At 48.2% G+C, this 19,105-nt stretch overlaps 1 protein-coding gene across 1 annotated transcript in view; it reads left to right on the top strand.

Annotated features, from left to right (window-relative positions):
• dnah9 (dynein, axonemal, heavy chain 9) overlaps positions 1-19,105 on the top strand; it is a 779,494-nt gene that overhangs the window by 109,974 nt on the left and 650,415 nt on the right. The window contains exons 12-14 of the mRNA XM_072483125.1: positions 2,551-2,677; positions 15,567-15,822; positions 17,127-17,368. Of these exons, the coding sequence (XP_072339226.1) occupies positions 2,551-2,677; positions 15,567-15,822; positions 17,127-17,368 (625 nt within the window). The remainder of the gene's footprint in view (positions 1-2,550; positions 2,678-15,566; positions 15,823-17,126; positions 17,369-19,105) is intronic.

Genomic DNA, 19,105 nt, shown 5'->3' on the forward strand with positions numbered 1-19,105 from the left:
GTCTGAGAATCGCCAGGGCTGGCGTGAATCCCGCCCCCGCCGGTTGCCGAATTCTCCGCCATCGGATATTCGGTGGAGGCGGGAATCGCGCCGTGCCGGTCGGCGCCCCCCCCCCCCCCCCCCCCCCCCCCCCGGCGATTCTCCGGCCCGCAATAGGCCGAAGTTCCGCTGCTGGAATGCCTGTCACTCTAGCGAGAATCAAACCACCTCTCTTACCGGCGGGACTAGGCGGCGCGGGCGGGCTCTGGGGTCCTGGCCCCGGGAGGTGCCCCCATGGTGGCCTGGCCCGCGATCGGGGCCCACCGATCCGCGGGTGGACCTGTGCCATGGGGGCAGTCTTTTCCGTCCGCCTCGGCCACAGCCTTCACCATGGCGAACGCATAAGAGACACCCCCCCCTGCGCATGCGTGGGGATGACGTCAGCAGCTGCTGACGCTCCCGTGCATGCGCGAACTTCCGCCGGCCGGCGAAGTCCTTTTGTCCCCAGCTGGCATGGCGCCAATGGCCTTTCCCGCCAGCTGGCGGCGCGCCAACCACTCCGGCGCGGGCCTAGCCCCTCTAGGTGAGGGCTTGGCCCTGAAAGGTGCGGAGAAATCCACACCTTTAGGGCGGCCAGACGCCGTAGTGGTTCACGCCACTCCATCCCGCTGGGACCCCTCGCTCCACCGGGTAGGGGAGAATACCGGCCAAGGTGTTGGGTGTCTTGAAAAATATTCAGGCGGATAAGTCCCCAGGGTCTGATGGGATCTACCCCAGAATACTGAAGGAGGCAAGAGAGGAAATTACTGAGGCCTTGACAGAAATCTTTCATTTTCATAAACGGAGGTACCAAGTCTTCAGGTGATGTCCCGGAGGACTGGAGAATAGTGAATGTTGTTCCTTTGTTTAAGAAGGGCGGCAAGGAAAATCCAGGGAACTACAGCCGGTGAGCCTTACGTCAGTGGTAGGGAAATTACTGGAGAGAATTCTTCGAGACAGGATGTACTCCTATTTGGAAGCAAGTGGATGTATTAGCGAGAGGCAGCACGGTTTTGCGAAGGGGGATCGGGTCTCACTAACTTGATAACGTTTTTCGAGGAGGTCACAAAGATGATTGATGCAGGTAGGGCAATGGATGTTGTCTATATGGACTTCAGTAAGGCCTTTGTCAAGGTCCCTCATGGCAGACTGGTACAAAAGGTGAAGTCACACGGGATCAGAGGTGAGCTGGCAAGATGAATACAAAACTGGCTAGGTTATGGAAGGCAGAGAGTAGCAATGGAAGGGTGCTTTTCTGATTGGAGGTCTGTGACTAGTGGTGTTCCAAGGGTTCAGTGCTGGGACCTTTGCTGTTCGTAGTATATATAAATGATTTGGAGGAAAATGTAACTGGTCTGATTAGTAAGTTTGCGGATGACACAAAGGTTGGTGGAATTGCGAATAGCGATGAGGACTGTCAGAGGATACAGCAGGATTTAGATTGTTTGGAGACTTGGGCAGAGAGATGGCAGATGGAGTTTAATCCGGACAAATGTGAGGTAATGCATTTTGGAAGGTCTGATACAGGTAGGGAATATACAGTGAATGGTAGAACCCTCAAGAGTATTGACAGTCAGAGAGATCTTGGTGTACAGGTCCACAGGTCACTGAAAGGGGCAACACAGGTGGAGAAGGTAGTCAAGAAGGCATACGGCATGCTTGTCTTCATTGGCCGGGGCACTGAGTATAAAAATTGGCAAGTCATATTGCTGCTGTGTAGAACTTTAGTTAGGCCACACTTGGAGTATAGTGTTCAATTCTGGTCGCCACACTACCAGAAGGATGTGGAGGCTTTAGAGAGGGTGCAGAAGAGATTGACCAGGATGTTGCCTGGTATGGAGGACATTAGCTATGAGGAGAGGTTGAATAAACCTGGTTTGTTCTCACTGAAATGAAGAAGGTTGAGGGGTGACCTGATAGAGGTCTACAAAATTGTGAGGGGCATAGACAGAGTGGATAGTCAGAGACTTTTTCCCAGGGTAAAGGGGTCAATTACTAGAGGACATAGGTTTAAAGTGTGAGGGGCAAAGTTTAGAGGAGATGTACGAGGCAAGTTTTTTACACAGAGGGTAGTGGGTGCCTGGAACTTGCTGTCGGAGGTGGTGGTGGAAGCAGGGACGATAGTGATGTTTAAGGGGCATCTTGACAAATACATGAATAGGATGGGAATAGAGGGATACAGACCCAGGAAGTGTAGAAGATTTTAGTTTAGACGGGCAGCATGGTCGACGCAGGCTTGGAGAGCCGAAGGGCCTGTTCCTGTGCTGTACCTTTCTTTGATCTTTATTCTTTGTGAACTGTAGAGTTTTACTCCAGACGTGTTATTGAACATAAATTCACCAGTTTATTTCACATAGCCAGTAGGGAGAATAATTAACTGGTAAATCAATAACGGATGGCTTCCTTAAAGTTACCTGGCTCATTTTCAATGGTTCCTGAGCTATTTAATCCAAGATTGTGTGGATTCTAGCTCAAGAAATTCAAATTCCCACATATTCTTCTCTCGCTCTGAAATGTCTTCTTTTTTTTTAGGTATGAAGCAAAGCTGTATTTAGAATGGACTGAGACTGTTTCTGAAAAGTCTCAGTATAATCTCACTCAACCTCTCCTCAAACGGGACCCAGAAACAAAACTCATCTCGGTGAACTTTGATCCTCAGGTAATTTATGTAGAGAATGTCACTTGTTGCAGATGGGGCGACACAGTGGTTAGCACTACTGCCTCACAATGCCAGGGACCCGTGTTCGATCCCGGCCTGGGGCGACTGTCTGCGTGGAGTCTGCACATCCTCCCTGTGTGTGCGTCGGTTTCCTCCGGGTGCTCCGGTTTCCTCCCACAGTCCAAAGATGTGCGGGTTAGGTGGATTGGCCTTGATCGATGTGCAGGATTACAAGGATAGGGTGGGGGAGTGAGCTTCAGTAGGGTGCTCTTTCGGAGGGTTGGTGCAGTCCTGATGGGCCGAATGGCCTCACTGCACTGTGGGGATTCAATTGTTGCCATTGTGGTAGGTCGCCTATCTGCCAATTATTTTCCTCTGTTCTGATCCTCTTTCTTTACTTATGGTGTGCAAGAATATTTGACCAATAAGGCCCGTGCAGCAATCATGCTGAGGTATAAGAAATGCTGACCAGATGCAACAAGATGGTGCCATGGATTAATACTCTGCTTTCTTTTTTATTTATTCTTTCACGGGTTGAAGGCATCGCTGGCTAGGCCAGCATTTAGTGCCCATCCCAATTGCCACCAGTGGTGATCCGCCTTAGGCACATAGGAGTTAGGAGCTGAAGGCCATTCTTCCCTTCAAGCCTGCTCAGCCATTCAATAAGACTGTAGCCAATCTGTTTGTGTCTCAACTCTACTTTGTCATCTGCCACCCTCTATAACTCCTGACGCCCTTGACTGTCAAAACTCTAAGTATCGCAGGCATGAATAAATTCAATGATCCAGCCTCCACTGCTTCCTTGGGAAGAGAATTCCACATACTAATAACCCTTCAAGAGAAAAACATTCTCCTTATCGCCATCATAAATGGTAGACTTCTTGGGCGGGATTCTCCGACCCCTCGGAATCGCCGGGAGGCGGTGTGTATCCCGTCCCTGCCGGCTGCCGAATTATCCGGCGCCGGGGATTTGGAGGGGGCGGGAATCGCACCGCGCCGCCAGCTGCCGCTGGCAGCGCCCCTCCCCCCCGGCGATTCTCCGGCCCGCGATGGGCCGAGTGGCCTCCCGTTTACGGCCGGTCCTGCCGGCGTAAATTACAACAGGTCCTTACCGGCAGGACCTGGCTTCGTGGGCGGCCTCCGGGGTCCTCGGGGGGGCGCAGGGGGATCTGGCCCTGGGAGCAGCCCCTACGGTGGTCTGGCCCATGATCGGAGCCCACCGATCCGCGGGTGGGCCTGTGCCGTGGGGGCACTCTATTCCTCCGTGCCAGCCGGTGTAACTGTCCGCGATGGTTGGCGCAGAGAAGAACCCACCCTGCGCATGTGCTGGGATGACGCCAGCACGCGCTGGCGCTCCCCCGCATGCGGCAACTCGCACCGGCTGGTGGGGGTGTGTCGGCACTGGTTGGCATGGCACCATGCCCCGTCCGCGCCAGAAGGCGCGGCGCAAACCACTCCGACGCCGGCCTAGCTCCTGAAGGTGCGGAGGATTCCGCACCTTTGCATCAGCCCGACGCCGGAGTGGTTCACGCCTCTCCTTCGCGCCGAAGTTGCCCGCCCCGCCGGTTCGCGGAGAATCCCACCCCTTCTTCTTAAACTGTGTCCCCTGGTTCTAGTAAAGCGTAATACATCTTCACACGTGAATACAGAAAAAGACAGGAGATCACATTTAGTTCAACTTAATCACTGAACTTGGTGCCTCCGTTTATGCAAGTGAAAATGGTGGACAGATAAGCTAGAGTTTGGGAGGGAAGAGGTTAAAGCCATGATACCATGGTAAAACGGCACACACCTTCCCCTGTAGCGATTGCTCATACAGCCAAATAAAAAAGGATAAGGTTTTCGCACCCGTTTGGACGTGCACCAAATCACAGCTCCCCAACTCCAAATTTACCCGAGGCACCAATGACAATTTTCTCAGATAGCAGACCTGCCTTTACCTTTGCAGGAGCCAGTTAATGATTTTTCAACCCCAAAATAAAGATAAGAAATACAGAAAAAAATTGCGAAACCATTGGGCTGGATTCTCCGGTCGCCGATGCCGAAACCGCGTTCGGCGATCGGCTGGAGAATCACAGTTACCGACCAAATCGGGGGGGGCGGTGCTACTTTCGCGATACTCCACCCGCTCCAAAGCAGCGTACTCGGAGAGAACGCCGTGCGACAAATCGACGGCCTCAGGACATTACCTGAGGCCTGCCCCCCGATGCTCTGCCCCCGACCGGCCGGGTTCACAACGGCATCGGTCTCGTGTTGTCTCATCCTTCGGGAACTCGCCGTAGTGGCTGCGGATTCAGTCCAGCACCGCCTCATTTGGGGAAGCGCCGATCCGCAGACAGGGGGGACTTTATCAGGGGCTGGGGCATTGTGGGGGGGTTGGTGGTCCGGGGCGCGTGAGCCGGCCAAAGTGGGGGCACTATTTCACGGGCCGGGTCCGTGAGCGGCCTCCGCCATGTAGCGTGGTGCGGCTGCTGAAGGCCGTCGCCGTGTGCATGCGCAGCCATGGACCCGGCAATTCTCCGGGCTGTATCAGCAGCCTTGATGCAAGCCACCAGCCAAACGGAGGATCAGTGGCAGTTTTATGCCCTTTTCTCTGTCGTAAAATATCACCGTTCCCACGCCGGCGTGGGAACATAGCCTCAAAATTGGAGAATCCAGCCCATTATTTCTAAGGAGATATTTTACATAAAACCAAAAATCCCAACATGTCCCCACAATCTGGTACAATACAGAGGGATCATATACCTACAGAGAAGACTAGCAAATATTTGTACAATTGGTTTAGGTCATCAAACATAGTAATCGTTGTAGTTGGCATCTCCCTTCATTTAGAAAATGAAAGGATAAAAGTACACCAAAAAGAGTAGTGGATCTCAGGATAACAGGATAAAGCAATAAGTACATGGCCCTATGTCGCACGCCCTCCTCCAGTAAGCAAAAAAAAGAGAAAGCTATATAATATACGTGATCCCTTATGGGGTTCAAAAATATCTGAAACCTAACTCAGCCTCCCAAGCAATGAAAGGAAGCCCCAGGATGCTGCCATTGGCACAAGACGTGGCTTGGCAGCGCAAACCCTCGTATACAGCAGCCAGCAAAGCAAGGATACTTAAACCATGCCATGACTCGTTACACAACAGACCTCACCCCTCTCCAGCCAAATCAGAGGCATCATTGCCTCCAAAACCGGAAAACTTAAACCATTGTCCACCAAGTGAAGTGTTCGGTTCTCTGCTACACAGACGAACCAACACGGTTGCGAATGGTACAACGCAGTTTTATTTCAAACATCTATTTACACTGGTAAACTGTTTACTGAGGTTCGATCATGACCCTTGATTCTGTGGACCTATTCCTAATTCTATCGTGTAGTGGCACTCAGCACATGGTGGATGTCTTGAGTGGCTTCTAATGAGCTCTGTGCCCTGAGCTGTCTCCTGCTCGAGTGCCCAGGAAGTGTCGTGTTCCCTGTTTTGTACTGTGTACGCTCTTGCCTGTGATTGGCTGTCGTGTTGTGTGTGTTGATTGGTCCGTTGATCTGTCCATCAGTATGTATGTATGTATGTGCTATGAATATCACCTGAATATCATGACACCAAGGAAACCCCGTCAACAAGGAGAAGAAGAATTGTTGAGACACCCATCTTGGGAAAGCTTATGACTATCCACCCCTGACAAGATGAAGGAAACCGTCTAGAATTATATAAAATAAATCAGAGCATGTAACCGTCCTTCTCCTGCCCGACTAAAGAAAGGAAACCCCAGAAAGAAAGGAACACCAGGATTAGCCAATAGACGTCATACAAGGTCTAGCAACGTATATTTTTGCAAAAATGATACCAGGGGTAGAACAGCAGAACCACATAAGACTCAGCACTCCCAGGGGATTCCAAGCCTCAAGAAGGAGGACAGTCTGGAAGTCCCAGTATCAGATCACTTGGTGGAGGGGGACCCGACCAACCAACCTAACCTCTGCCGGAGAAAAACTTTTAACAGTGCTGAACCAAAGCACTCAAACTCATACTCAAGACCTACACCCAATAGGAACTAGCTCCCAAGTGGAACCAAATCTCAAGAAGCAAAGCAGTCTCGGACCCCCCCCACCCCCCCCCGCGCGCGCCCCCCCCCCCCCCCCCCCACCCTGCAAAAGGCGACAACCTGGAAAGGGTGGCCTTACTCCACCACCCAACATAACCTCCACCTGACCCAGATGAATGCAGTTACTATTGCCCCAACCTACTCAATCAAGTGACCACTGTCACTATCCACGCAGCCAAGTAATTATGGATTGGGCAGCACGGTAACACAGTGGGTAGCACTATTGTTCCATGGTTCCAGGTTCAATTCCCGGCTTGGGTCACTGTCTGTGTGGAGTCTGCACGTTCTCCCCCTGTCTGCGTGGGTTTCCTCCGGGCGCTCCGGTTTCCTCCCACAAGTCCTGAAAGACACGCTGTCAGGTAATTTGAACATTCTGAATTCTCCCTCAGTGTATCCAAACAGGCACTGAAATGGCACGAGTAGGGGCTTTTCACAGTAACTTCATTGTAGTGTTAATGTAAGCCTCCTTGTGACAATATAGATTATTATTATTAAAGACTAACCCAAGTAGGGCTAGATGACCAAGGATTAACTGACACCAAAGAGAAAATGCTGGAAAATCTCAGCAGGTCTGGCAGCATCTGTAGGGAGAGAAAAGATCAGGGGCAAAATTCTCCCGAAACGGCGCGATGTTTGCCGACTGGCGCCCAAAACGGCGCCAATCAGACGGGCATCGCGCCGCCCCAAAGGTGCGGAATGCTCCGCATCTTTGGGGGCCGAGCCCCAACATTGAGGGGCTAGGCCGGCGCCGGAGGAATTTCCGCCCCGCCAGCTGGCAGAAACTCCCTTTGTTGCCCCGCCAGCTGGCGCGGAAATGACATCTCCGGGCAGCGCATGCGCGGGAGCGTCAGCGGCCGCTGACAGTTTCCCACGCATGCACAGTGGAGGGAGTCTCTTCCGCCTCCGCCATGATGGAGACCGTGGCGGAGGCGGAAGGGAAAGAGTGCCCCCACGGCAGAGGCCCGCCCGCGGATCGATGGGCCCCAATCGCGGGCCAGGTCACCGTGGGGGCACCCCCCGGGCCAGATCGTCCCGCGCCCCCCCCCCCAGGACCCCGGAGCCCGCCCACGCCGCCTTGTCCCACCGTTCAAAAGGTGGTTTAATCCACGCCGGCGGGACAGGCAATTTATCGGCGGGACTTTGGCCCATTCGGGCCGGAGAATCGAGCAGGGGGGACCGCCAAGCGGGGCGGCCCGATTCCCGCCCCCACCGAATATCCGGTGCCGGAGACTTCGGCAACCGGCGGGGGCGGGATTCACGGCAGCCCCCGGCGATTCTCCAACCCGGCGGGGGGTCGGAGAATGACGCCCCTAATGTTTCAAATCCTGATGCCCCTTTGTCAAAGCTCATCTGTACTCAAAACGTTAGCACTTTTCTCTCCCTACAGATGCTGCCAGACCTGCTGAGATCTTCCAGCATTTTTTCTTTGGTTTCTGATTCCAGCATCCGCAGTAATTTGCTTTTATCAAGGATTAACTGACCATGCCTGAGCATGCACCAGTGCATACTTCCCCCTACTACAACAGCACCAGAGAAAAAAAAGGATCCCAGTCTTCTCCAGGATACATGATTCATCTGAACTTTCATAGGAGATGAGCAAGGATTCCATAATTCCAAAGTAGCAAAAGTATAGGTGGAAAACACAACACTAATAGTTCTAACGGAGGCTTTCCTCACCCACAATGGGGATTTATACGGTCATATCAACCATCTCCATATCAAACTATCTTCTGGACACCCTGCTGTGGCACCACTCATCGTCTCTACAAATAAAGTGAAGGATATCCAAAAAGATATTCAGCGTAAAAGCAAGGATTATAGCACATAAAAAAGCTGGGTAAATGCTGTACAATCCTCAGGTCACACAACCAGCTCAGCATGATTATTGCAATATAACAGGATAACAGATGACAAATACATCTGTGCTCATATATCACACACCTTGTCAGGCTAAAAGGAATAACATGACATCAGGATTATAATCACAAGGGAATGTTATGGGCCAGGGTTTAGAGAACCCCAAAGTGTATCATGGAGTTCACCTGACCCACAACTTTTAATAGATTGTGGTATGGGGAGCACACGGCCCACTCTACATGTGTGGTACTGCAGAAATGGAAAAGTAATTTTTAAAGCAAAATAATGTTTATTCTATGAACTTAAGTTCACATTTTTAAAACATACAGTGACCATCTTAGCAACCATTAATTCAAATACAACCCCCAAAGAATACAACACTGAGTAATCCTTAATAACTTCCAAAACAACATCCAGAAGACAAAAGAAACACCTTTTAACAGAAACACATCAGGTTTACATTCATTACTGAAAACATTTATAATTCTGAATTCACGAGATGATCAAGAGATAGTCTTTTCATGGCAGAGAGATCAACAGTACACCTGCTTTGTCTGGCTTCAGCTCCAACACTGAAAACGAAACCAAAAAAACACAGGCACACCCAAGCTTTTCTCAAAGTGAAACCAAAAAGCAGAGCCAGAGCTCAGCTCCACCCACACTCTGACATCACTGCAGTAACATGAGCAGCCAAACATTTCTTAAAGCGACATTCTCATGACAGGAACAATTCAGGATTAGTGATGAACCACAGGATAACCCAACCGTTTACAGAGCTTGAAAAGGCCAAAGCCCGTGACAGGATTGTCGAGCAATATCCAAGATCCATGCAGAGTTTCACTGAAGCTGCTGCACCTCTGCCATGTCGTTGTCCTGAAGCTCTGGTAACAAAAAAACGAGACCACGGTGGGAGGCGAGGACCCGTCACGTTCGGCCGCCTCCAACCCATCTTGATGAACATCAAGAACAAGGCAACGTAAGACCAGTGGTCAGAACCCTTGACCGATCCCAGGCGTCGAAGACTGTCTCGCAATTCATCGGTGTGCGCACCAGTAACCTGTGCCAGGGAACTGTAACCGTTGTTCACAACTTCACTCACAATGGCAGCCACCACCTTGACACCAATGGCATCGCCGAAGCGTAGGCCCAACCCTCATGCAACTTCCACTGCAAACTGAGCCCCACCCCGGCCATCTCCAATCAAACAAGAATTTTCTTGACTTTACTCTGGTCCCCATCGCCAAAGTTCAGCGAGGATCTTCCAGGAACATAGCACAGATCATACACATCAGCATCAAATAATTATGCATTGTGCATCAGGTTAAATAAAATAGATTAAAAGGTGGGCAGCACCAGGACTCGTGGGAATGCAGCCACTCCCACGCTTACATCACATGACCCCCCATCTTGTACGTTTAAATAAGATCACGTATGGGATTGTCCGGCCTCCCAGCTGCGTCTTTCTCGGGGACAGGAGGCGGCATGCCAGTCCCAATGGTAGGATTCTCTTTTCCTGCTGCTGTCAATCGGAATCCCCATTGAAGCCACCCAGCACCGCCGGGAAACCCGCCGGCAGTTGTGCGCTGCTGCCGGGAGCAGAGAACCCCGTCGCCAGCGAACGGCTGGAGAATTCCAGTCCATGTTTCATTCTGCTAAACTCCAATGGGTATAAGCCCAAACTGAATTGCTTTTTCATTCTGGAAGCTGATCCTGAATTTAAAGCAGATTAACAGCCAAAAGTCTCTTCTGTCTCTCTTGCAAATCTTGCATGAAACATATTTGGACAATTTCAATAAAATAAGCAAAATACTGCGGACGCTGGAATTTGGAACAGAGAACGCTTGAAAAGTTCAACTGGCCTTGCAGCATCCTGAGGAAGAGAAATCAGAGTTGGACTATTTCATTCACATCCAAATGAGTGTGGACCCACATCAGCACACTGCCTACTAATTGGCACAAGTCAGAAATCTTTAGAAATGCCATGATATGAGGATAGGTATGTTATACCAGGGCCGGGATTCTCCTTTGTGAGTTAGCCCCGCTACCGGTGAGGACGGAGAATCTGGCGCTCAGCCAAATCTCCCATTGACTGCAGCGAGACCGAAGAATCCCACTGCCATGAACTGATGGAGAATCCAGCCCCCGGTCCGTGGGAGGCATACAATTTCTGGGGGGCAAGGAGGGAAGAGAGGGAGCTGTACTCTCAACTTGACATGAGCTGTACCAAACCTTATTGTTTAAATTAAATACTTATTGTTATCAGATGTTTAAGGCGGAAAATATTTTGGTATTTATACATAGATATACATAGAACATATAGTGCAGAAGGAGGCCATTCGGCCCATCTGCTTTATGAATGATTATCAATGATTCTCTCTGCTTTATGAATATATCAAGACATAAAGCCATGTTTCAAGGAAGGGAGGAAAGCTGTCCTGTGACAATGATTAATTGTTTTGAGGTTGAGGTATGGATCCAATGTGACTTTAGGCAAGACATTCTCTGGCAGTTGGAGGGATGAAAGTCAAAAAAGCAAAACAGTTTGTTGAACAATCTACTTGTCTGGCCTTGCCTCTCCTTAGTTTGCTGTGAAATCTCTCGACTCTCGAGGGATCTGTTTCAAAGCCAGTAACCTTACAGTGGCACAGAGGTTTTAAAAATATTAACCTGACCTTACCAAACCGCCTCGGTCTCAATGCGATGGACTCAGTTCTCCCATTACTCATCTTTAACTCACGTCACATAGCTACAGGTCTAAATAGCAGCACTAGTAGAAAACCATGAAAAAGCCCCTCCACAATAATTGGAATGAATCTTCAAAGAAAATAACGTGATAGGAATGCAGAATAATCGGTAGCTGTAAGTGTAATACAGAGAAGCTTAAAGCTTAAGGTCTTTTGTCTGGGTTTCCAGATTAGTTTGCATCTTTGAAATTATTTTTATTGAACAGCATTTTCTTTTATCGCAGAAGTCTAACAATGTTATTCAATCTTCATTTATCAATCAAAGTGTACAAGTGCCCTGGGTTCACCTTTTGAAGCAGTGGGCTGGATTTATGAGTCACAACTAATGTCTAGGTCACGTCTTATTAAATTAGAGAGGGGCAGAATCGTGATTAAACACTGCACTCTACTCTCAAACCATTTTTCACTTGTTCAAAACCTTGGGCCATGTCATTTATACTCTTTGCATATCGCTTCCTCCCTCTTCATTTCTCCTCATCTCCTTGTTTCACTCACTTACTCTCTCCCTTTATTTCTCACTCTATCCACATTCACAATTTCCCCACCTCCTCATGGCTCTTACTTTCCTTTTGTTTCTCTCTTTGTTTTGTCAGTGTATTTGGGGACATAAATGTGATCATAAGATGTTGGAGCAGGAGTGGCCATTCGACCCATTCAGCCTACTCCGTCATCCTGTAAGATCATGGCTGATCTTGATGTGGCCAAAATGCGGGTAAGATCCCCCATAACCCTTGACTCCCCTGTCAAAGAAGAACCAGGCAACGTGCCTCAATGACTACCGTCCGGTGGCCCTGACTTCAGTCGTAATGAAGTGCTTCGAGAGGTTGATCATGGAGCGCGTCACCTCCATACTCCCAGAACACTTTGATCCACTGCAATTCACATACCTTCGCAACCGGTCCACAGCAGACGCCATTTCCCTGGCCCTACACTCATCCCCAGAGCATCTCAAAAACAAGGTCTCCTACATCAGACTCCTATTTATTGACTACAGCTCCACCTTCAACACCATAATCCCAGCCAATCTCATATCAACGTTCCAAAACCTAGGACTTGGCTCCCCACTCTGCAACTGGATCCTCGATTTTCTGACCAACAGACCACAATCAGTAAGAATAAACAACAACACCTCCTCCACAATAGTCCTCAATACCAGCAAGGCTGCGTACTTGGCCCCCTACTCTACTCCCTGTACACACATGACTGCGTGGCAAAATTTGGTTCCAACTCCATCTACAAGTTTGCTGATGATACAACCATAGTGGGCCGGACCTCGAATAACGACGAGGCAGAATTCAGGAGGGAGATAGAGAACCTAGTGGAGTGGTGCAGCGACAACAATCTCCCCCTCAATGCCAGCAAAACTAAAGAGCTGGTCATTGACTTCAGGAAGCAAGGACTGTACACACCCCTGTCAGCATCAACGGGGCCGAGGTGGAGATGGTTAGCAGTTTCAAATTCCTAGGGGTGCACATCTCCAAAAATCTGTCCTGGTCCACCCATGTCGACGCTACCACCAAGAAAGCACAACAGCGCCTACACGTCCTCAGGAAACTAAGAAAATTTGGCATGTCCACATTAACCCTTACCAACTTTTACAGATGCACCATAAAAAGCACCCTATCTGGCTGCACCACAGCCTGGTATGGCAACTGCTCGGCCCTGGACCGCAAGAAACTTCAGAGAGTCGTGAACACCACCCAGTCCATCACACGAACCTGCCTCCCATCCATTGACTCCATTTACACCTCCCGCTGTCTGGGGAAAGCGGGCAGCATAATCAAAGACACCTCCCACCCGGCTTACTCACTCTTCCAACTTCTTCCATCGGGCAGGAGATACAGAAGTTTGAGAACACGCACGAACAGACTCAAAAACAGCTTCTTCCCCGCTGTTACCGGACTCCTAAATGACCCTCTTATGGACTGACCTCATTAACACTACATCCTGTATGCTTCATCCGATGCTGGTGCTTATGTAGTTACATTGTATACCTTGTGTTGCCCTATCATGTATTTTCTTTTCTTCCCTTTTCTTCCCATGTACTTAATGATCTGTTGAGCTGCTCACAGGAAAATACTTTTCACTGTACCTCAGTACACGTGACAATAAACAAATCCAATCCAATGAAAAAATCTGTCTAACTCAGCTTTGAATATATTCAATGATCCAGCTTCCACTGCTCTCTGGGGGAGAAAATTCTAAAGACTAATAATCCTCTGAGAGAAAAGAAATCCTCCTCAATCTTAAACAGGAGACCTTTTATCCTCAAGCTATGCCCCCAGTTCTAGATTCCCCCACAAGAGGAAATATCCTCTCAGCATCCATCCTGTCAGGATGTTTCAATAAGATCACCTGACACCTTTTCTTTTTTATTTTTTCTCCAATTAAGGGCCAATTAAGCGTATCCAATCCACCTAACCTGCACATCCTTGGGTTGTGGGATGAAACCCACGCAGCCATAGGGAGAATGTGCAAACTCCACACGGCTGGGATTCAAACCCAGGTCCTCAGCGTTGCAGTCCCAGTGCTATCCACTGCGCCACATGCCACCCTCCTGTCACCCTTCTTAAAGGGAACAATGGCACCAAGGTTTGAGTCAATTGCAGCAGCAGCTAAATGAGAGCTCAGGTGGAGACATGGTAGGGACAACACTCGGTGTCGGGCAGGTAGCGAGAGGCTGACGAGTTGCTAGCACCTGCATAGGTATAAAGATATGCAACAGCATCCATCAACTGGCCTGCATCTGACCTCCGTATGTCTGACTAACCGATAGCTCCTGTACTTTGCCGCAGATAAGTGAGGGGATGTGAGCAATATTTAATAGAAATTACATACCTTTGGGCCAAAAAAACCCACCATAAGAAGCAGCTCGCCTGCTGATGGGATTGTGGGAATTAATAAAAATTGCATTAGACAATAGTGTTGCCAGCTATCTTAGTAGGAACGCAGCAAGCATACATAGCTCCTTGCTCGAGAGCATCCTCCTGTAGCTGGCCATTATCAGGAATCCTCCATACTGCCGGATCCAGTGTTAGTAAAGAACAGTATTCTGGGGACTGAGGGCCACAAGCCATGCCTCTGTGCTTTATCTAAGTTAGTTCACCAAGCTGTTCAATTTTAGTTGCAAATTCCCATGCCTGTGCCGACAGATGTTGTATCTGCCCTTGTGTTTGTGCGAGGCTGCCCAGCTATTTATTCCTGTGCCCACCTCACATGATGGTGGTACTGGACTGGCAGATTCACTGAGGGGAACTCTACTATCCAGAGAACTGTAAAAGGATCTGACATCATGGGTGACATTTACATTTTCTTCTCCCTCCTTCTCAGAAGAAGCCTGAACTGTAATCATCACTTCCCAGCACCTCACAGGAGCAGGACAGGAGAGACTGGAAAATCTCACCCCTGAATTCATGGGTGTAAACATGATTTCTACTTTTATGTGGTGCCGTGCGGCACTCTGCCACCCACGTGGCTCTTCAGGTGTTGTGTTGGTGGTTTGTGTCAGTGTGAGACACAACTCATGGCCCATAATTTCCTCAGAGTTCCAGTCTCTGTCGGAATGCTGCTCTGAATGGACTTACCTCGCTGTAATTCCAAAGCCCCTGTCTAGGGAGGGTAATGTGGCAGACCCTCTGGAGGATCATGTGTGTGGGGGTTGTCATGTGTGAGGCTCGATCTGGATGTTTAAATAGTCACTCCGGAGTTAGAGTTGTTTTTTTTTTCCTTCTCTTTCAGAGTAACTATCAGGGTAAAATGGCAGAGCCATCAGAAGTTAGCCATTTAAATCGCTTCTGTTAGATGGTTCCCAGCCCAGCGTAATTGTCGAGAGGAAGTTAGCACTTCAGGACAATTCCTAGGTAAACCCTTACATGGGATACCCCATCTGTGTCTGTGATGTGTAACAACTGTCGCACAAAAGGACTTACAATTTATTATATAACTGCAGCAATCTGCGGGGAATTACGAGCAGCATTAATTTCCATTACACTTTAGAAACAGAAGCCATGCCAGGCGAATGTGAAATTTGTATTATTTTGAATTGATTTAAAACTATATGGCCTTCATCAAGGTGCTCCCATTTCAAACTGAATTCTCCAGGGAGAAAACTGAGAGGAAATAAAATGAATATTTCCCAGTCATTTTCATTATCTTTCTCTTACATCTTGGTTGTTCTGTGCAATTCACAGCTGGTCTCAGTCTTACGAGAGGTCAAATACCTAGAGACACGTCATACTGAAAAGATTCCCGACACTGCTGCTGAAATCTATGCCTTGAAAGAATCATACCGGAAATACGTGGCTACCTTGGAGCTGACTGCAAATTGGTACAACAAGGTCCTAAAATCTGTCCTGGGGGTGGAATTTCCTCTTATCGAGGCGCAGGTACGACAGATTGACTCCAAAGTAAAGGAGGCAGAAGAGTCACTTAACTGGAAGAATGAAGGTAAAATACTAATTTGCACTGGGCTTAAACTGTAGAGTGGATGTCATGCGAGGACCATGGACGGGATTCTCTAGTCCCCCAGCCGTATGTTTCTCGGCCACGTACCATTTGCTGGCGGTGGGATTCTATCTTTCCACCACTTGTCAATGGGATTTCCCATTGAAACCCACCGGGTGGGGGTCCGCTGCCCGTGGGAAAGGTGAATCCCGATGACCGGGTGAGACTTATAGGTGACTGAGAGGCCGAGATAGAGTGGACGTGGAGAGGGTGTTTCCACTAGTAGGAAAAACTAGAACCCGAGGGCACAGCCTCAGACTGAAGAGATGATCCTTTAAAACTGAGATGAGGAGGAACGTCTTCAGCCAGAGGGTGGTGAATCTGTGGAACTCTTTGCCGCAAAAGGCCTTGGAGGCCCAATCACTGAGTATCTTTAAGACAGAGATAGCTAAGTTCTTGATTAATAAGAGGATCATAGGTCATGGGGAGAAGGCAGAAGAATGGGAATGAGAAACATATCAGCCATGATTGAATGGCGGAGCAGACTCGATTGGCTGAATGGCCTAATCCTGCTCCTATGGTCTTATGGACCGGAGAATTTTGGCCCGTGGCTGTGAACAAACCATAGACTTAGCAGAGCTGAACATTCTGTTTACCTGGAAAGAAAAATGTGTTTGAAGTTTCAAATCCTGTGCCATGAAAAAAGAAAACCATCGATTGCTATTGTGGAAGGAAGGGTGTAGGCTTTTTTAGAAGATTTTAACCTCTGCCAGGAAAGAGAATTTCTAGGAATGCCTTATTGATTGGGAAACCTATAGAAAGCCAAGCTTCTCGGAGAGTTTCCAAAGTTGGATTTTACAGGCAGCTGTTTGGGGAAATACCAATAAATTCTTGTCTTTCTTGCATGGTTTCTCACACCCTATTAGGGGGCCAGTCATAAGGTTTCTGCTGCTCTGTTGAAAAGGTGATCACCTTGCATCCCTTCCAAGCGCTAACCTTTTGCATTCAAAACCTCTAATGAGGCTGTTCTTTTTAGCCAGCGTACTGCGATAGCATTCCCTTAAGATTAACAACCACTTCAGTGAAATTGATCAGAAACTCACCAGAGCTTGACTGTAGCATGTTGAGACATAACAATGAATTATAAAACCAAGTTTAAAAAAAAGCCATGTTGGTGTGAAATTGTAATTAGCAAGCAAAGAAAAGGAAATCTAGATGAATTGATACCTATCATTGAACAAACTTAATAAATAGTAATGTGTCAAGATCTCATTCTGCTTCATACATTCTTGTTAATATTTTCGAAGGGATCTGGGATTATATCCAAACAGTCCGGGATATGGTTCATGACTTGGAGTGCCGAGTACAGAAAGCAAAAGACAATGTGGCTGCAATACTGACTATTATGAGGACCTGGGTTTCTCCTGTTTTTGAGAGAAAGGAGGGAAAAAAGGACGCCCTCCTCAACCTGGATGACAAGAATGAAAGGCTTGAGAAACGCTACAGTTTTATTCAACAAACGGGTCAAAAGATCAATTCATTGGTGAAGGTATGGCGAGATCAGAACTCTGAGCAATGGGGGAAAATTCAATGGAATGAAAAACATTCCAACCAAGTCTCTGGACTTAGTTTAGGCCCTGCGAATATTTGAAATGACTTACACCATTCTTTGTAAAATACATAAGTGTAGCCCCAAGTAAATGCCTATAAAGGAACATGAATAATCTGAATGCTGAATTATATTAAAATCCGTTGAGGTAATATATTCATAGAATCCCTACAGTATAGAACAAGGCCATTTGGCCCATCGGATTTGCTTCGACCCACTGAAAGAGCACCCTACCCATGCCCACTCCTCCGCCCTATCCCTGTAATCCCACCTAATCTGCACAAATCTGGGACATTAAGGGGCAATTTAGCATGGCCAATCCACCTAATCTGCACATCTTTGGACTGTGGGTGGAAAGCAGAGCACCCGGAGGAAACCCACACAGACATGGGGAGAATGTGCAAGCTCCACGCTGTCACCCAAGGCTAGAATTGAACCCTGGTGCTGTGATGCAGCAGTGCTAACCACTGTGCCACAGTTCCACCGTCACACAATGACGCATGATCCAGAACCAATCAAAACTGCTTCCTCTGAACAAAATTGTCTGGGACATTTAAATGATCAGTTTTGGATTATTTTGGTCTTTCGTTCTCTTTTTGGCATCGCCCCAATCCCAGTTGTTCCGATTAAGCTTCTGCTCTGCTATTGTCTGGTGGTTGGTGATCCACTCCTTGGTGATCCACTTCTCCTTTTGCTTGCATCTAGAGTTCAAAATCCTCTTGAGAGTCACCTTGAAAGGAGTGAGGATTTTGACAACATGTTTTATATCCAGTAAGTGGTAGGAAGATGAGGAAAGAGGAGAGTCCAGAGAAAAGGTGGTGAAGATAAACAGGGGATAATGGTACCGGAGAATGGTGCCGGAGCTACCAGCTCATGTAGATTGCTAGATGTGTAGTCTCACTCTGTGAAGGCACACCCCACTTACCATTGTCCAGAGAACCTAGCTACTGATTGGTAATAGCCATGGCAAAACTACCACCCTCAAGTGCGTGAAGCCTTACCAGTGATGCCCACATCTTAAAAAAACGTCAAAGAATCCTAGCTGTTTATGACAAATTTGCCACTTACACCCTGTCCCTCAAGCTGGCTGATGACTTATCATCCAATTCCCCTTAATTACTAATTCTTAAATCTCCAGGCATGATGCCCTGGAGCCACCCCGTCCCAAAGATACCCAAACAAAGCTCTTTTAACCTACTAAATGGAAGCAGAAAGGTTGCAAGAAAAACTTTCAGAATGAGCACCAAGACTGTGAGATGCTGTTTAAGTGCCTATTCATCGACAGCCATGGGCGTCCATTTTATTTGGATATGTAGATAGATCGCAGCACCCACTTTCAATGTAAACATGGGCCTTTCATATGATTAACTGAAAACTGATCAGCATTCCAAATGCCAGAATAAATCCTGTCAAAAAATTTGAAAGGATACTAAATGGGAAGAAATCCTTCCAGTCCTCCCTCCCTCGTGCTCATCTAAGATCTCCTTAGGTGCATTTATATTTTCAGTCATTCCATGTCGGACTGGGTTTCCCATTCTCACGATCTGGCACAATGGATCTCTGTCCATTTTTCTGGTCAATCGTGCTCACTTTATGCCCATCAATAACTGACAATCTGCTGATAACTATAGTGGTTGCTTTCCTGGCTTGAGATAGTAGATGAGCTTTTCTAGTATT

This window comes from Scyliorhinus torazame, chromosome 18, assembly GCF_047496885.1.
Source record: "Scyliorhinus torazame isolate Kashiwa2021f chromosome 18, sScyTor2.1, whole genome shotgun sequence".
NCBI lineage: Eukaryota > Metazoa > Chordata > Chondrichthyes > Carcharhiniformes > Scyliorhinidae > Scyliorhinus > Scyliorhinus torazame.